Raw genomic sequence first — 16,790 nt, forward strand, 5'->3', positions numbered from 1 at the left:
CTGGAGGGCAAGGAGGAGCCTGATTTTGAATAAAATGAGTAGAGGACATCAATGAGATACATAACCTGGACCCAAGGAGCAGAAATTAAGGGCTACAAATGTGGTCTGGAGACGAAAGTGTGGGGCGTTATCTATCTACAGGGAGAATGAAGGCCAGAGGCTGCTTTCCAGACGGTAAAGGAGATCTGAGAGAATGAAGAAAGCCAGAGATCTCCTTTACAGCAGGAAGACAGGGAAAGGGGGTGACTTGGAAGGCAGATGGTCCAGAGGAACAAGCATCATGGTAAGGTTGGACCATGTCCAGTTCCACAGGAGTCAGTAGAGAAAGGAATTAACACCTGTAATACCAAATATATGATCTCACTTAATTCCCAAACGATCCAGTGAAACACAGCTCCTGGTCAGTGACTGAGCACACAAAGAACACAGTACACTGAGCCTGCATTCTGACCTTGACTCTGCCCTTCATCCTTCAATAGCTCTGCATAACCAGAGCATCCTGAAGAAAATAGTGCCTCTGACTCTCATGGGGTTTGTGGGGGTTAAATTTTAAAATGCATGTAAACTGTTCAGCATAGCACTTAGTATGTGATACTCAGGAAGAGGAAGCTAATGTTTAAATAATAACGAAGTTTTTTCTCACCACAGCCTACTGATGAAAAGGTTAATCAGGAAAAATCTATCACACTGTTTAAATTGACATACATCTAATTTAGCAATTCTCCCTCAGAACTGTACCCATGTGTAAGAACGTTCATTGTTGGGGCCGACGCTGTGGTGTAGTAGGTTAAGCCTCTGCCTGTGGCACCAGCATCCCATATGAGTGCCAGTTTGTGTTCTGGATGCTCTTTTTCTGATTCAGTTCTCTGCTATGGCCTGAGACAGCAGTAGTGCTTGGGCCCCTGCACTCTCATGGGAGACCCAAAGAAGCTCTTGGCTCCTGATCAGCCCAGCTCCGACCATTGTAGCCGTTTGAGTGAACCAGCAGATGGAAGATCTTTCTCTGTCTCTTCCTTTCTCTAACGCTACTTCTCAAAAAAATCTTTAAAAAATGTTCATATAGTGTTCATAAAAACTGGAACCAATCTCAATGAAACTATTATATTTCTACAGTGAAATACTCAGTTTAGACCTAAATAAACTGATTCAAAAGTGTTCTTTGTATCTTAGTTTTAAGAAGCAATTTCTTAAAACAATCAATGTATGATTCTATTCATGACCGAAAAAGTAAAGGAAAACAGGATGAGCACGAAACAGGGTTAAAAACGGTTGGGGCTGGTGCTGTGGCATAGTGGGTAAAACTGCTGCCTATGACGCCAGCATCCCATATGGGCATCGGTTTTTGTCCTGGCTACTCCACTTCCTATCCAGCTCCCTGCTAATGGCCTGGGAAAAGCAGCAAAAGATGGCCCAAATATTTGAACACTGCCACCCATGTGGGAGACTCAGATGAGGTTCCTGGCCCAGCCCTGGCTGTTGCAGCCATCTGAAGAATGAACCAGTGGATGAAAGATCTCTGTCTCTCCCTCTCTCTGACTTTTAAATAAATAAGTAAATCTTAAAAAAAAAAAAAAAATTCAGGGCTGTGTGTGTATATATATATATACATATTATATATACATATATATAATAGGAAATAAACACAATATACTGCTGTGCTGTTTCATAAGTATTAATGCATTATAATGTAATTTCAAAAAGGAATAACTTAAAGGGGAATGTTAAATATTTTTGACGAAACACCATTGTAACAGGAAATTTTAGCAACATACATAAAAAGCCAGTAAAGATGTGGAGCAAGGATTCTTGTGCTTCCTAAAATTGCCTGCAAAACTGTTTTGCATTTCTCTAAAGGCTCTAGTTTTCTGGAATCCCCATTCCATAGAACACACCACCCCACTGACCTTATGTACATATTTTCTAGTAGTTTCAACCCCTAGTGAGAAAAGTTAACACAAAATCCAGGTGAATCAGAAATGGCACAAAGCAAAACTGGTGATGAAGACAGGATTAAAACAATCCAATTAATAGGGTTGGCCTCCCAGGTCCTGTCCATCCGGCTGGGCGCAAATGCGGAAGAAAGGAGGAGAGTCAACACAAACACACCCCTTTCAAGGTTAAGTCTGGGGAGGGTTAGAGCAGCCACCTGTGAGGGGGTGTCTGTCCGTCCACTTGAGGGATGGATGTGTGTGGTTGCAGGAGCCAGAACCCAAGCAGTGTGCAGAGAAAACCCACATCCGGCAGGCAGGCCTCCTCCCCTGGGGTTCAGCAGTGTCATCTCCGTCACTAGACCCCGCACATGACGGCCTTGCTCTGGTCCTCATGCCAGGCCTTGGTGCCAGCTCCCCTTACCAGGTGTGTCCAGAGAATCCTTGGAGTCACCCACCTGCCTCTCCAGGCCTCCGTTTCCTCTTCTTGGGAGAAGGCCCCACCTCCCTCCCAGCCCTGCCTGGGCAAGGTCCCCAGCCTGCCCGGCCACCCTCACTCACTGTCCCTGCAGTTCCAACGAGGAGAGGATGGGCTTCTTTGTGTGGTTGGCCTGCGGCAGCAAGATCCGCGGCTCTGGCAGCTTTGGCAGAGGGAGCAGTGGGGGCAGCGGGCAGCGCGGGAGCCAGCGGCGGCCCAGCACCAACCCGAGCCCCTGCCCCAGCCTGGCTGCGTCGCAGTGTTGGCCGCGACAGCAAGCATGCTCCGTGGACGGCAGCCCGGCGACGCTCTCTCGAGCGGTGCGCCGCCCGGCCCGGCCCCGCGGCTCCGGCTGCTGTGGCCCCGTGCGTCCGCCCGTTGCTAGGTGCCAGAGGGGCCAAGCCAGCGGCCACAGTGCAGTGGGGAAGGGACCCCGTTCTGGGTGCGGGCAGGGCTGGGAAGCCCTCGTCTGTGCTGTGGAGCTGCTGTCGACCCATGGTGACCAGGCAAGGGGGAGCCCTAAGGTACAAAGCGCCTGTGGTAGGTACAGTGTGGGCAGGGGGCAAAGTCGGTGTACTTGTTTTCTGTCTCGTGTGTGCATCAGCTTGTATCAAGGACTCCTTTTCAAAGCAACCAGGCTTTTCAGAGTAACAAAGTCTGGACCGTTCAACACCAGGCAACACCCGACCCACAGTTTTAGCGACAAGACCGAATTCTTGTCCCAGTTCCATGTTCTGACTCGTTTGTTAAAAGGTTGGGTGTGTCCCCTCCGTGGCTTGGATGGGATCTTAGCACCAGTACTTAATCATCTCCATGTACTTCAAAGGCAGCACCAGAGATCCTTCCATCTGCTGGTTCAGTTCCTGAATGCCCACGAGAGCTGGGCAAGGGAGGAGCTAGGAAGTAGGAACTGCATCAGGGCCTTCCATGAGGGTGGCAGGGGACCAAGCACTTCAGCCATCATCACCTCCCAGAGTGCACCAGCAGCTGAATCGTGAGTGGGGCTGGGGAGCAAGAGGACTAGAACTGGCACTCATGCGATGTATGCCCCAAGCAGTGGCTCAACCCACTGGGACCATTCTGCTGATCATTTAGTGACAGTTCTCATCACTTTAGTTTCTTTCAAAGACATGTGTCCCATCTACTGGTTCACTCCCCAAATGCCTGCAACCTAGTTAGACCAGGCAGGAAGCTGGGAACTTAATCTGGGTCTCCTAGGTGATGGCAGTCACCATCTGTTGCCTCGCAGGGTACACATGAGCAGGAAGCTGGAAAAGGTGGGGCAGCTGGGACTTGGGACTTCAACAGAGGCGCTGACATGCGACACGTGTCCCAAGCATGGCTTAACCACTGTTAGGGGCAAACATCTGCTCCTATCAAATTATGTTCTAATACTGTCATCTCTGGATGCCCAACTGGAGTTGCAAGCTTAGCTCTGGTAAGATTCAGATCCCACAAAAAAAAAAAAAAAAAAAAAAAAAAAAAAAAAAAAAAAAAAAAAAAAAAATCCTCAAACAGCTCAACACTTTCCCAGATTTTCATTTAGATGATATTAACTCTTCCAAGCTGCTCTGGTTAAGAAAACCAACTCAAATTAGACCTGGTATTTATTACTGGCTCACTTTTTGTTGTGATCCCGAGTAGGGAGAGCTAACCTCTCATTGAATAAAAATTGGGATCAGTGAGAGGTAAAGGCTGTGCATTAAAAAAAAAAAAAAAAAAAAAAAAAAAAAAACTTGGAAGTGTTAAGTCTAGGGCCCATGCAAAACCAATTATAAATTCAATTCTGGGGTTGCAGTCAAAATACACGCCTCAATTTGAAGTCTTCCAAAATCATGTGTGTACCTCATAAATTTACATGCCAGGCCCTATTCCTCCTCTAACCGCACCCCACTACCACAATGCAGGAGACACTACTCCCTAGTGCTACAAGAGGCTGAGACTTAAGCCTTACATTGCACAATAACGTAAGTTCCAAATAGCAAAAAATGCTATTATCTAAAAAACGTTATGTAGAGAGGTGTCAGGAAAAACCTTTTGTCCAAAATGAAAAATCAGCATAGAGACCTGCGGGCTGTACATTCCACATGTAGATTAAAAGTGATCACAAGCATGAGACCTGCATAGAAGATTGCCACTTTTGAAGAATATAGCCAGAGCCAAAGGTGAAAGATCAAATGGCTTTCCCAAAGATTTCCATGCCCTAGTTTTTCTTAAAAAAAAAAAAAAAATTGAAAGGCAGTCATAACCAGAGGCAAAGTTCTTCCATGTGGGTTCACTCTCCAAATGGCCACTACTGAGCCAATCCGAAGCCAGGAGCTTCCTCCAGGTCTCCCATGCGGGTGCAGGAGTCCAAGGACTTGGGCCACTTTCCGCTGCTTTCCTAGGCACATTAGCAGGGAGCTGGATTCTAAGTGGAGCAACCAGGACTAGAACTGGTGCCCATATGGGATGCTGGCACTACAGGTGCTAGCTTCACCCACTATGTTACAGCACCAGCCCCTCCATGCCCTAATTCTTAAAATCTGTTAACATTACCTTAGGTAACAACTAAAGGAAATCTACAGGTGAGTTTAAATAATTTTAGAGGGAATACCCAGGTGGCCCAATATAATCTCAAGGATCCATGTTTAAAAGGCAGGAAGATTAGAGTTCAGGATGGAAGCAGAGACTGAGTTTGAAATGAAGTCTGTATTGGTGAAGCTGACTGGGTTTCTGACCTCCAGAATTGTTAAGACAATACACTTGTCACTTGCTTGTGGTTCTCCCATTACTGCAGCAGTAGGAAGCACACACTTGTATAACAGATACTGAGTAATCCCTATATGCCAGGTCCTCAGGGGTGGTTAGTAGGCTTCACCTTAAAAAGTTTATCCAACAGGAAGAACATGTTTTACTGTTTTGACACAAAATCTGTCACAGAACACTGGGAACAAAAAGCAGCCAATCCTGTGGAAGTAGGTCCCCAAAGACACCCCAAGATTTTCACATTCTATCTCTACAGCGCTCACTTGTTTTTGTGTTGTCTTGCCTAAGACTGACACAAAAACAGGACATTTTATTGTTTGCTACTATATGCTCACAGTTTAAATCACATTTGAGCCAGGCACTGCTCTAAGCCTTTCATATGACTTTAAACACTTAATCTACATAAGAAGCTGATATTAGATGTAATGACTTCCTCCATTTTGCTGACAAGGAAATGAAGATTAACTTATTGGTTCAAACTATTAAGTGCATCCTGGACAAGAAACAAAACAGGTGCTGACACTGTGGAACAGATCAATAACCCACTACCTGCAATGCACGCACCCCATACAGCAGCACTGGCTTAGGCCCTGGCCAGCCTCTCCACTTCCAATCCCAGCTCCCTACTAATGCTGCCTGGAAAAGCAATGGAATATAGCTTGGACCCCTGCCACGATGTGGGAGACCTAGATGGAATTCTAGGGTCCTGGCTTCAAAACCAGAACTCTTACCTGAGGCCAACTACAACTTAAAATTTCAAGATAGACAACACTGAAATAGGGCTATTAAAAGTTGCAATTTTCAAAGAGTACACATGAAGTAATTATGAGCTAATTATTTTGTAGAAAGAGAGCCTTGTAAGCACCCAAACTCAAAGGCTGGCTTGGGCCTTCCAGTGGTCCCATGCAAGCAATGGGACCTGTGCTGTGGTGTAACAGGTAAAGCCGCTGCCTGCAGTGCCAGCATCCCAGACACCAGTTAGAGTCCCAGCAGCTCCTCTTCTGATCCCACTCTGTGTTATGGCCTGGGAAAGCACAAGATGGCCCAAATCCTTGGGCTCTTCTACCCATGTGGGGACCCCGGAAGAGGCTCCTGATCTTAGCTCTGGCATTTGTACCCATTTGGAGAGTCAATCAGCAGATGGAAGACCTCTAACTCCACCTTTCAAATAAGATAAATCAATCAAAAAAAGTGGTTTTCTCTGTAAAATGTTAACTTGCTTTACATTCCTACAGCTATTTCTAATCCGCTGACTCCTGCTCCAACTTCTCCCTAAGAAGAGACACTGTGCTATGTTTTCCCCATGGATCATCACTTCCTCAAAGTGCCTAGGTATTCTAGTTCTCCAGGCCAATCCTGGATCCGTGCACTCTCCCACATTTACTCACCCCCAAGCCCTACTTGGAAGGATTTGCCATCAACACACTCTGTCCATTTCTTCATCCTAGACAGCCTACAGAAACTTTGCTACTTTTGGGTTTCAGCACAGGCTCACCAACTTAACAAATGTAGCACAGCAGCGCTGCTGGGAAAGCCGGGCGTCAGCAGCAGAAGGTTGCTTGCACAGAGTATGTGCAAGTACTCACAGAGTACTCACTACTCTAGTTTGCTGCGAACCTAGAACTGCCTAAAGAAATTATTTTGCTAAATACCACTGCCTGTGTACACAGGGCCACTTCTATATTGTTTCTATTCCAGTGATATCTTTTAACATTTTATTCATCCAGCCCAACCACAGCTACACAGTTAGCATTATGCCAACTGTGTAACTATTCCATACTAGCTGTTTTTAATTCTGATCTCCCAAAGGCCACTGAAGGCACTCATCATTCCTCTGAAACATGGAAGCCAAACAGATTAATACCTCATGAGCTATAAATACCTTTCAGTACACTAAATGTGTAATGACTACTTTCTTTAAAATCTGCAAAGTAAAAAAATGGGAAATTTCAAACCTTGAGCTCTTTGGCTCCACTTAAAGAGATCCATGTACTATGTATTTACTGACCCAACAGCGCAGCCAATAAATTCCTGACAAAACACAGCACACTTACACAGGCATTTAACACGACTTTACAGAATTCACTGATGAAACACATTAACCCAGAAAACAGCTTCAAAGACCAGGAATAAAGAATGTAAAGAAATTCCTAAATGTATTTAGCAATTTCCACTCTTCACAATTCATTTGAGCCACAGCATAATCAACGAAGGATCACAAGAATTCTTCCATTGTACGAACTACCCGTTATACTCAGCACTTCAAAATTTTCCGTTCACTAGTATAGGTGAAATACATAAATAACATGCATGATTGTTACTTATAAAATATCAGCTTCCTAGTTCAAGTCTGTGCTCGGTAATCCCAGCACGAATGTTTAAAATGTTCCAAATCATTGACTTCTGTGAATCTAAATGTTTCTTCCCTCATAACATTTACAATATGTAATGGAATTCCTAACAGCTCACCTAAACATGGACAAAAGATGCAAAACCAGAAAAAAATAGAGGGAGCTGGTGCCGTGGCGCAGTAGGTTAATCCTGCAGTGCTGGCATCCCATATGGGCGCCAGGTACTAGTCCCGGTTGTTGTTCTTCCAGTCCAGCTCTCTGCTGTGGCCTGGGGAAGCAGAGGAGGATGGCCCCACATGGGAGACCAAGAAGCACCTGGCTCCTGGCTTCAGTTCAGCGCAGCTCCATCCATCACAGCCATTTGGGGAGTGAACCAATGGAAGACCTTTCTATCTATAATTCTGTCAAATAAATTCAAAAGCAAAAAAAAAAACAAACAAACAAACAAACAAACAAACAAAAAAAAAACCAGGAACGGAAAATAACACATTCATGCAGGCGTTTACGAAGCTATTGTTTCTGTAAATGTTGACTTTTATTGCCTTACCTACAAATTATGTACAAATGCCTCTAAGACAAGTTTCCCTTCTGATTTATAGCCTAATTCAAAGGTGAAAAATTAAACTTTTTTAATAGACAAAAAACTCAAGGTTTTTGACACAATACAAAGTGTACCCTGGTTTTGCAAGTGAGGGACTGCTAGTTTAATTCTACCACACACCACGATTTGCCACAATAGTTAAGGGAAGACAAAGGCAGGCCGACAAAGTCACCAATACAACAGTTTATTTCAAGTTGACTGTAGTTGCCGTTTATTATCTGACCAAATTACAAAAATACCATAGGAGACACCTGAAAGAAGGGAAAAAAAAAAATCTATTAAACCCTAGCAGCTAAGAATTAGTTGTTAGGCAGGAACAAACCAGCTTACGTTTTTAAATTTACCCACTTTGTTTTAAAGAGGGCTTCCCTCCCCCTGCAGAAATGTCCTCAAGGAGAAAAAAGAACTAAACGAACTGTAATCAAAAGAGCTGATTTCCTCTCCCTCCATCCCCAGAAACTACTGATCAGCTCCACATACTCCACACATATATAGAATCAAATCAAGACTCCCACTTTTCCCTATTATGAAGGTCATTTCTCTCTGGGTGGGTGCAGCATCTCACCTTAGTTCATCCTTCTAATAAGTCTGTTGATTTGGTCTTCCCTGTTGCCAGCATCCCCACCCTCTACAAAATGGGTGGTCTTTTTCTTCATCCCACCTCGGGGAGAAGATAACTTGAAGGGCCACAGGAAGTTATTTGCTTCCTTGAAGTGTTTCCCCACAGTATAGATCTCATGAATCAGATCCTCCATGCAGATGATATTGTATTTACCTGAAATTTCCAAGGTACTCAAGGTTATTCAAGCTTGAAAAGATCTTAAGGCATCCAAAAAAAACGACACATCTTTAGGCTGTGAGATAAAAGCTAATCAATAATATTAAAATATACAAAAGACAGTAAATAGAGAAATACATGGCTTTACTCACAAGTCAACAAAATCCTAAGTAAAATTTTCTTAGACTTAACTAAGGATTGTAGAGACAATATTTAGATTCCTAATGGTGAGAAATGTAGTTCCACAAGAAAACAGAAAATAATCACCTTTCTTAATACCAAACTTCCCCCCAAAACACAGAACACCTACCAAGAGAGCGGGCAATCAGAGTGTTATCTGTCAAAGCAATTCGCTTCTTATTGATTTTGCCATAGCCACGTTTGTAAATTAGTTCATTTACTGACTTCAAATTTGGGTACCTGAAGCAGGAAAAGCAGACATAAATGACCCAAGAGTAAGATCACTGTTAAATCACCTAAACTCCATCTTTCTAAACAACCAATGAAACAAAGGAAAAGGCAGACCTACCCCCATGCAATATATGGCTCCACAATCCTCAGCATGTTAATGGAGGCCTTGTTGAGCTTAACAAAGGTGCCATTGAAGATCTGGCGAAGGCGAAGAAGCTGCAGCACTTTTCGGACTTTGGGGCTCACACCATTGATACTGCAGTGAAAAGCGCCAACAGATTCATTTGGCTTTTACCAGAAATTTTTATCAGCAGAGAACCAGAAACTAACCATTATGACTTTAGACAAGTCCCACCCAGACACTGGCACTTTCATTTATTCTATAAACTACTCTCCAGCCTCCCACAAGCGCAGTGTCTGGACACATGCCTTCACCCCTTAGAACTGCCCCTCCCCCTGACATTTTCTGCCACCTCTTTTCTGTATGCTCATTAGAATATTTGCATCATTACACTTCTGAAATTAAACGCCATGACACTGAAGCCCTCCTGTGCTCAATCAGGGCACAGGACCAGCACCAAACAACTTAAGTAGCACCACTCCCCTCTTGTTCTAGCCACCCCAACACTTGTGAGTCCAGTGTTTCAGAATCAGCACTCCCAAAAGTAATCTAAGTTATGCTGGAATGGCAAAGCCTTTCTTTTAAAACCAGAATTCAGTAAAAACCAAACTTACCCTCTGATCCTGATGACAAATGCCAACTTGGGTTCTGCAGGTACATAGAAGTTTCCAGCTTTTCTTGCCATCCTCGCCATCCGAATTTCAGTTCTGTACATCTGCCTGTATTCCTTGTGATAGTGCTTCGCTTTCTCATAGATAAGCTTCCTCCTTGCTTTTCGAAGCTGAAAAATCAGACACGTATGACTTTTGGCTCCTAAACACAATCAGCTCCACCAGTTTCCGGTGGGGAGGGGGGAAGAGTTCTTGCTTTTAAATTTTATTTCTTGCTCACCAAGCAATGACATCCCAAAAAGACAGATACTACCTCCTTTTGGGAGTACCATTCATATTAGGAAGCTAAGCAACTTCTTGATAACAGCCGTTAAGGAATCAAGTCTCATTAAGAAGTGGCCAACTCATTCTCAAGTTCAAACACCGGGCTTCTTGGATGTTGAGTGTTTTTTTACTCACCATCTTTTGGGCAAACTTCTTCCTCAGGCGCTTGATCTTCAGCTCTGCGAAATTCCTCCGCTTTTTCTTCAGGGTTTCTGGCACAGCAGGAACCTTCTTCTTCTCTCTGATGTTATTAGCAAACAGAGACCATCATCAACAGCTTAAACCCTTCCGGCTCTTCGGTTACCCCGGGACCCCCATCGTACCAAGCACTCTGCTGTGTGACAGAACAATTGTCGCTGGTCACTGCGACTGTGTGAGGACAGGTTCAGAGTTTGTACTGTCTGTCTGCACGCCAGTAACTTTCACTTTTAACACAGCCCACTTCGAGGGCAATTACAAACGTGGCAATGCCTCAAACCCAATTCCAGGCATCTGTCCGTGCCTTCGGAGGGTAGTTTAAAAAAAAAAAAAATTAAAAGTCCAGACAAGTAAGTAGGCGCAGTGTATTGGAAAACTGCTTAAAAGACAATGACCACGAGACCCTCAGAAGAGGGCCCAGGATTCCCCAGGAATCGCTGAACCACACTTTGGCTCAAGTCTCGATCTCGAGCCCCAGACGCCGAAAGACACGCCAGACGGTAAGACCGCCCGGGCCGAGCGCCAGCCAAGAACAAATTCAAAATCCGGAGGTTCTGCACACTCTTCCAAAGCGCTTCCACAGAGGGCTGACCCTCCACTGCCAGTTCCCCCACACATTCTGCCTTTACACCTCCTTCCCGGCACCTCCGAAACCTCCGCGCAAGGGCCGCTCGCATCCCACCCCTAGCCTGGGGTCCCCTCTGGTGTCACAGAGCGTCACAAACGGAGAGATAAATGGGCAATGGCAAGAGCTACAGTCACACAGGGAAAAAGCGAGACAAAACGCTTCTGGCTTCGGGGATGGAAAAGGATCCTGCAGAACAGAGAGACGGACTTACTCGGCACCCTCCATGGTTCCAGCCGGAAAAGAGGAAGTTAGCGCATGCGCACTGCCCACTTAAAGTCTGCGGGAGTGAAGCCCCAGAATTCATAGCTGTCCTAGTATAAGCCAGAAAAGAACCCAGAACTGAGAACCCACTTTGCAGACGCTAAATTTAGAACTGCCTGAGGCAGCCTCTTTCAGTCAACTTTCGGGTAAATTTTCTATGGCAAAAATATGTGCATTGATTAGACTTTTTAATCCATCCGAGAGCAAACAGTGCTGACACCTTGACTACCGGGGTCCTCATCCCTAGCCTGCGTTGACAGCCTTAGGCTCGTGTTCCCATAATGTACTCAAATCACACGCTTCCGGGCTGAGAACTACAAACCCCAGCATGCATCACTTCATCTTCCACAGGGCGGGGGGGGGCGCCTGCCGGGGACTGTAGGCAGCCGCCGCTCTGGTGAGTCCAGCCAGGACAAGAGCCTTTGGGGACACGTCCCAAACGGCCAGCTGCGACTCGGAATCCCGTTTGGCCGCCGCCCTGCTCCTGGCAGCCGCAACCTCCGACAACCGCACCCCCAGCCGCGCCGCGAGGTCCTTCTCGTCGTTCCGCCAGCCTGCGGGGCTGTCTTCCGCAGCGCCTGATTGCAGGCGGCGACGTCCGGAGTTCCCCCTGGTTGACGAGACTGGGCAAAGCGAAAACTGGACGGCTGGAGGATGGCCGGCACTCTGCCGACCGCTGGGCCGTGGAGGCGGAGGCCAGGGCAGCCCACGGCAGGGGGCGTGAGCCGCGAAGGGAGGTGAGACTGGAGTTGGCGGCTGCGGCCACGGCCATGTGAGAGGGGCTGCCCCGCGCCACTCCGCGGACGGCGGGCGGGCGGGCGGGGGGCTGGGCCGGGGGCGGGGTGCGCCCGGGGGCGGGGAGGGCCGAGCGGAGGGAGGGCCGATGCCGATGCCGCCGCCGGCTCTTCCCGGTCGCGGGTTATATAGCGCGGAGAGTGGATCCCGCTCACAGGCGGCCGGGAGCGTTCCGACTTGCGAGCTGCGCTGCGGAGCTCGGTGCCCGAGTGACAGCCGCGGGGAGTGGAGGGCTGGGGCACACGAGACCGCGGGGGCAGCTGCAAGCCGTTGGGCAGCGCTCGCCTACGCTGAGCGAGTCGCCCCTTCCCGGCTCTCCGCCGCCCCGCACCCCACTCTCCCACCCTCTCGCAACTTGCGTCAAGTTGACAACTCCTGCCGCGGCCGGCCGGCCCGTGCGATCTCCGCCGCGTACCCCTCGCCCGGGCTGAGAGGGGTTCCCTCCGGCGGCGGCGGTGGCGGCTTGGCCATGAGGGCAGCGCGCGTCGCCTAACTCGGCGGCTGTCACCGCCGCTGCAGCGGGACCGGCCGGCCGGGCGCTCCGGGACGGACGGGCGGGCGGCCGCCAGCAGGAGGCGCCGAGCCGGGCGGCTGCGGCGGCGGGCACAGCCCGGGGCCACCGCGCCGATCCCGGGCGGGAGTGGCCCCGCGCAAGCAGGGAGCGGCGCCGCCGCGCGCACTCCGGCCGGGCGGGCACCTCGGGGGTGGGCGCGGGGCGCTCTGACAAGCGCCCCGGGGCGGTGAGCCGGGCTGCCCGGCGCGGGGTGGGTGCGGACGCGGGCGCTGGACTGGCGCGGGGACCTGGGCGTCGCGATGAACATCGTGGTGGAGTTCTTCGTGGTCACTTTTAAAGTGCTGTGGGCGTTCGTGCTGGCCGCGGCGCGCTGGCTGGTGCGGCCCAAGGAGAAGAGCGTGGCCGGCCAGGTGTGCCTCATCACGGGCGCCGGCAGCGGCCTGGGCCGCCTGTTCGCGCTCGAGTTCGCCCGGCGCCGGGCGCTGCTGGTGCTCTGGGACATCAACACGCAGAGCAACGAGGAGACGGCCGGCATGGTGCGCCACATCTACCGCGACCTGGAGGCGGCGGACGCCGCGGCGCTGCAAGGTAACCCGGACCTGCGCCCGGCATTGTTGGGTCGAGCCTCGCCCCGCGCGCGGCGCCCGGATCCGAGGGCCCGGGACCCCGCTGTCACGGTCCGCCCGGCTCTCGAGGAAAGGAACACCCTCCACCGCGCTTGTGGAAGGGAGTGGACTGTGTCCCCTGGGAAAGGAGCACGATCGCCTCCCTGTTAGAGTGCGGGGGGGGGAAGCGTGCCAAAGCCAGTCCATCAGAGGTCCCGCGTCTTCGGGGTGGAGGACGACCCTGGAGTCTCCCCGCCCGCCGGGGGCCGGGAAGGCAGAGGGAACTGGGGACGGCAGGTTCGCGTCCTGGAGGAATGGCTCGGTGACCTGCATGGACGCGATGGGAAACTCGAGCGGCTTCGGGAAGTTGCTTCCAGGCTCGTCGGACGTGTGCGTGTGCGTGTGCGTGTGTGTCCGAAGCGCGGAGACTCGGACGATGTTGCGGATTTCACCCTAACTTGGGCTGCGGGGGCGGGGAATAATTACATTGTTTCACCAGCAATAAGTGCTTTAGTCTCCTTACCCTGAGCTTGATTGAGAGATGCCCTGCCTCTGAAGAGAAGGTGCTTTTAAGGATTTATAAGCCACATGGTAAATTTTTGCCATGTTTTTTGGTCACCCCAGCCTGCTTTTCTGTATAGTTTATTAACTAGCCTGAATCTGAGACTTAAAAAAAAAAAAAAGATAAAGCGGAGAATAACCCATCATGAATAATGCTTCAGGAAATTTGATAATGGCTCTTGGTTTTTGACAAATTTTCATTTTCAAGACAAACATTGAACTTTAGGGGAGAAGATTGATTTGAGTAGCACGCCTCCCCTAAATTGATCTTCTGTCACCCCACTTACTGGCACCGGCCTCTTTGGCCTAAGGTTGAAAATGTTAAGATTTTCAATTGGGTGGCAGATACGCTTTTGTGCTCTCTGCCAAAACTGGAAAGATAAGGGTATTCAGTTTCCAGGGAAGAGATTTTGGTTTTTGAAATGTTTGAGTTCTTGTGTGGTAAGATTGCATATTTCCCTGTAAACTTGATTTGTGAGGGTCCTGTTTAGGAGTGCCAGCTTCCCCCTCTAAGGACAAAACAGTGACCTCTACTTTTTTATGAGAGACTTTTTAGTTTCTTGGCTTTGGATGAATTCAGATTCTTATAATTTTGATTCGGTGAGCCTTGAGGTTAGTTTCCATTTGAAGGGTACTCATACTAAAATCAAGAACTATTTCTCAAAAGAGCGAGGGAAAGTGAGAGAGGAAGGAAGACGAGTGTGCAGTGTGTGTGTATTATTCTCTGGGCTGAGATCAGCTCTTTGCAGGTGTCTTTAGCTCCAGCAGGCTGATCCCATGTGGTCCACTTGTATTGGGCTTGTCACAATTACATGACTTTCCCCGAAGCAGAGCTATCCAGTAAATTGCTGTAATTCCCAGAGACTTTGGAGGGACGAAGGCAGCTGGAAGTTCAGTCATTGGCAAGCGTTACGGTGTTAGAAATTTGAAGCTCACTGTAGTGTTTTTGTTGTGTGTGATCTGTGTCCTGCGGGTTACCATATAACTCACTTTCTGCACCCCCTTTTTCTATTCTTTCTTCTGAGGACAGCTGGGAATGGCGAGGAAGAAATTCTGCCCCACTGTAACTTACAGGTTTTTACCTACACCTGTGACGTGGGGAAGAGGGAGAACGTCTACCTGACGGCCGAAAGGGTCCGCAAGGAGGTTGGCGAGGTCTCAGTGCTGGTCAACAATGCCGGTGTGGTCTCTGGGCATCACCTTCTGGAATGTCCTGATGAGCTCATTGAGAGAACCATGATGGTCAACTGCCACGCACACTTCTGGGTAAATAGAACCGTCCTTTTTATTACTGGGCCCTCCTCGGTGAGAAGGAGTGAGGCTTCAATGCCAGCCTAAGAGCCACCTGCACTGTTTCAACAGTTTCCTTCTAATTAGCTATTCCCCATGGTGAATTACTGTGTACAGCAGTTATTATTAAGTAGTTGTTTTCTACATCCCCCTCCTCAATTCCGTTTTCTTGCGAGGGTTGAAGACTGAACATTTTGAGCTAGTTTGAAAGATTGCCATAAAAATAACAAGAGGGAGTATAAAACCCTGGGTTTGTTTATTTTACTTTCTGTTGAGTTTATAAAACATTTGGTTGTTCTTATGAATTCCTAAAGTCGAGGTTTAGACTTCCAAATTACTGCTCAGCCACATTTTAGAAAGTGCCAGAGATTCTGAGATCAGCATCTGTGGCCCGCTGGGAGTGGTCAGGCCACCCTGGCAGACACTGAGCATCCATTGACCATCTCCAGGGTTCCACGGCATTGTCTGGATCCGAGGTTGTCTCAGGACTGGCTTAGCGTGGAAGATGTCTCTCAAATGAGAACAGCATCTTCCTGACAGGACCATGGGGCCGGCGGCAGGGGGGCGGGTGGATCCCGGGAGTGAGGGATTGAGGCAATGTCAGCTGGTCCTCAGAGCTAACACAGCCTCCAGGGATGGGGGGCAGGGCAGGGCAGAAGTGAACCCAGTTTTGCAGCTGAACTTAACCTTCACTAAGGGTCAGTATGAAAGTCTCCCGTCTAACTGTACAGCGTTGTCCACTGTATGCTTTTATTCCTCGTCGTATTTCCCCTTTACTTTTCATGCGCAGGTAGGAGCCAGTCATGAAGGGGTAAGGAGAGAGGGTTCTTTTCCTCCATAGGCAGATTAGCCTTGTAATAGAACACAACAAAGAACTGTTTCTCCTAAATAGGTCACATTAAACCTCATTAATTTTTTAGCAACTGCTTAAAAACTTAATCTGGCTTTAGAAGTACTTATTCCAGTGTTGCTCTTTGACCATCAAACCTTTTCTCTGATCCTGGAAGAAGCTTATTTTAATGTTTTATTTCAAAACATGAGCTTTATGTAATTTCCAAATCTCTAGAAATGAACATATAAATGACTTGAGCTAACTCATATCTGTTTGAAATGAATGAGGGGATGACCACATCCACTTTGAGAGAACATAAATATGTGTATGCACATGCATGTGAGTGCGTGTTGGCTACATGCACTGGGAGGAAGAAACAATTAAAATTTTGGCAGCTGCTGGGTCCACAGGAACGGCAGCAAATAGCACAGAGGTCGGCTAGGTGAGCAGAGGCCAGGCCCACTGAATAAACTTGGCAGTCGATTCATCAGGAGTCTTGTATGTTTGTGGTTCTGAGTAGAACAAACGACTACCGTTTGAAATAAAAGGCAAACTGCAGGGGGAGTACAGAAGACTAGTAAAGATGAAGCTGCCATAGAAACTCCAGGTGATCTCACTTGACTCGTCAGCCTTAACCAGATACACAGCCGTCAGTAGTGCATTGGTTATGCACCATACACCAGGATTTTGTTTTTTTCCAGTAACCTTTGACTGAGATTTTGCAACCTTGCCTAACCATAAACTTTTACCTGTAT

The 16,790-nt window shown here is 48.2% G+C and overlaps 3 protein-coding genes across 8 annotated transcripts in view; 1 reads left to right on the plus strand and 2 right to left on the minus strand.

Moving 5' to 3' along the window:
* Nucleotides 1-4,632, minus strand: part of C6H8orf89 (chromosome 6 C8orf89 homolog) — a 41,385-nt gene extending 36,753 nt beyond the window's left edge. The window contains exon 1 of one of the 3 annotated variants that reach the window (XM_051843832.2): nucleotides 2,490-4,632. In XM_051843832.2, coding sequence (XP_051699792.2) covers nucleotides 2,490-3,007 — 518 coding nt within the window. In that variant the 5' untranslated portion in view covers nucleotides 3,008-4,632. The remainder of the gene's footprint in view (nucleotides 1-2,489) is intronic. The other 2 variants (XM_051843837.2, XM_051843833.2) reach the window with 2 other exon arrangements.
* Nucleotides 4,633-7,284: 2,652 nt separating this feature from the next.
* RPL7 (ribosomal protein L7) lies at nucleotides 7,285-12,258 on the minus strand. 4 transcript variants are annotated; one of them, XM_051843838.2, is made up of 7 exons: nucleotides 11,389-11,528; nucleotides 10,487-10,592; nucleotides 10,031-10,197; nucleotides 9,414-9,551; nucleotides 9,195-9,304; nucleotides 8,672-8,881; nucleotides 7,285-7,906 (listed from the first exon to the last, which is right to left on the minus strand). In XM_051843838.2, exons 1-6 carry the CDS (start codon nucleotides 11,400-11,402, stop codon nucleotides 8,673-8,675), a joined length of 744 nt encoding a protein of 247 aa, XP_051699798.2. In that variant the 5' UTR covers nucleotides 11,403-11,528; the 3' UTR covers nucleotides 7,285-7,906; nucleotide 8,672. The 4 variants fall into 4 exon arrangements, with proteins under 4 accessions (XP_051699798.2, XP_069931276.1, XP_069931275.1 ...); XM_070075175.1 differs by lacking the exons at nucleotides 7,285-7,906; nucleotides 11,389-11,528 and adding exons at nucleotides 8,290-8,357; nucleotides 11,761-12,258; XM_070075174.1 differs by lacking the exon at nucleotides 7,285-7,906 and adding an exon at nucleotides 8,290-8,357 and having other exon boundaries at nucleotides 11,389-12,245.
* A 104-nt stretch (nucleotides 12,259-12,362) lies between these two features.
* Nucleotides 12,363-16,790, plus strand: part of RDH10 (retinol dehydrogenase 10) — a 28,706-nt gene continuing 24,278 nt past the window's right edge. The window contains exons 1-2 of the mRNA XM_002710636.5: nucleotides 12,363-13,335; nucleotides 14,944-15,179. Of these exons, the coding sequence (XP_002710682.1) occupies nucleotides 13,047-13,335; nucleotides 14,944-15,179 (525 nt within the window). The 5' untranslated portion in view covers nucleotides 12,363-13,046. The remainder of the gene's footprint in view (nucleotides 13,336-14,943; nucleotides 15,180-16,790) is intronic.

This window comes from Oryctolagus cuniculus, chromosome 6, assembly GCF_964237555.1.
Source record: "Oryctolagus cuniculus chromosome 6, mOryCun1.1, whole genome shotgun sequence".
NCBI classification, from domain to species: Eukaryota; Metazoa; Chordata; class Mammalia; order Lagomorpha; family Leporidae; genus Oryctolagus; species Oryctolagus cuniculus.

What these genes read in the sequence shown, in the direction of transcription:
- RPL7 (XM_051843838.2), bottom strand. An exon ending in AGAAGTTTGCCCAAAAGATG is followed by an intron (nt 10,198 to 10,486) that starts GTGAGTAAAAAA and finishes CTGATTTTTCAG; the next exon opens with CTTCGAAAAGCAAGGAGGAA. An exon ending in GAGCCATATATTGCATGGGG is followed by an intron (nt 9,305 to 9,413) that starts GTAGGTCTGCCT and finishes TTCCTGCTTCAG; the next exon opens with GTACCCAAATTTGAAGTCAG.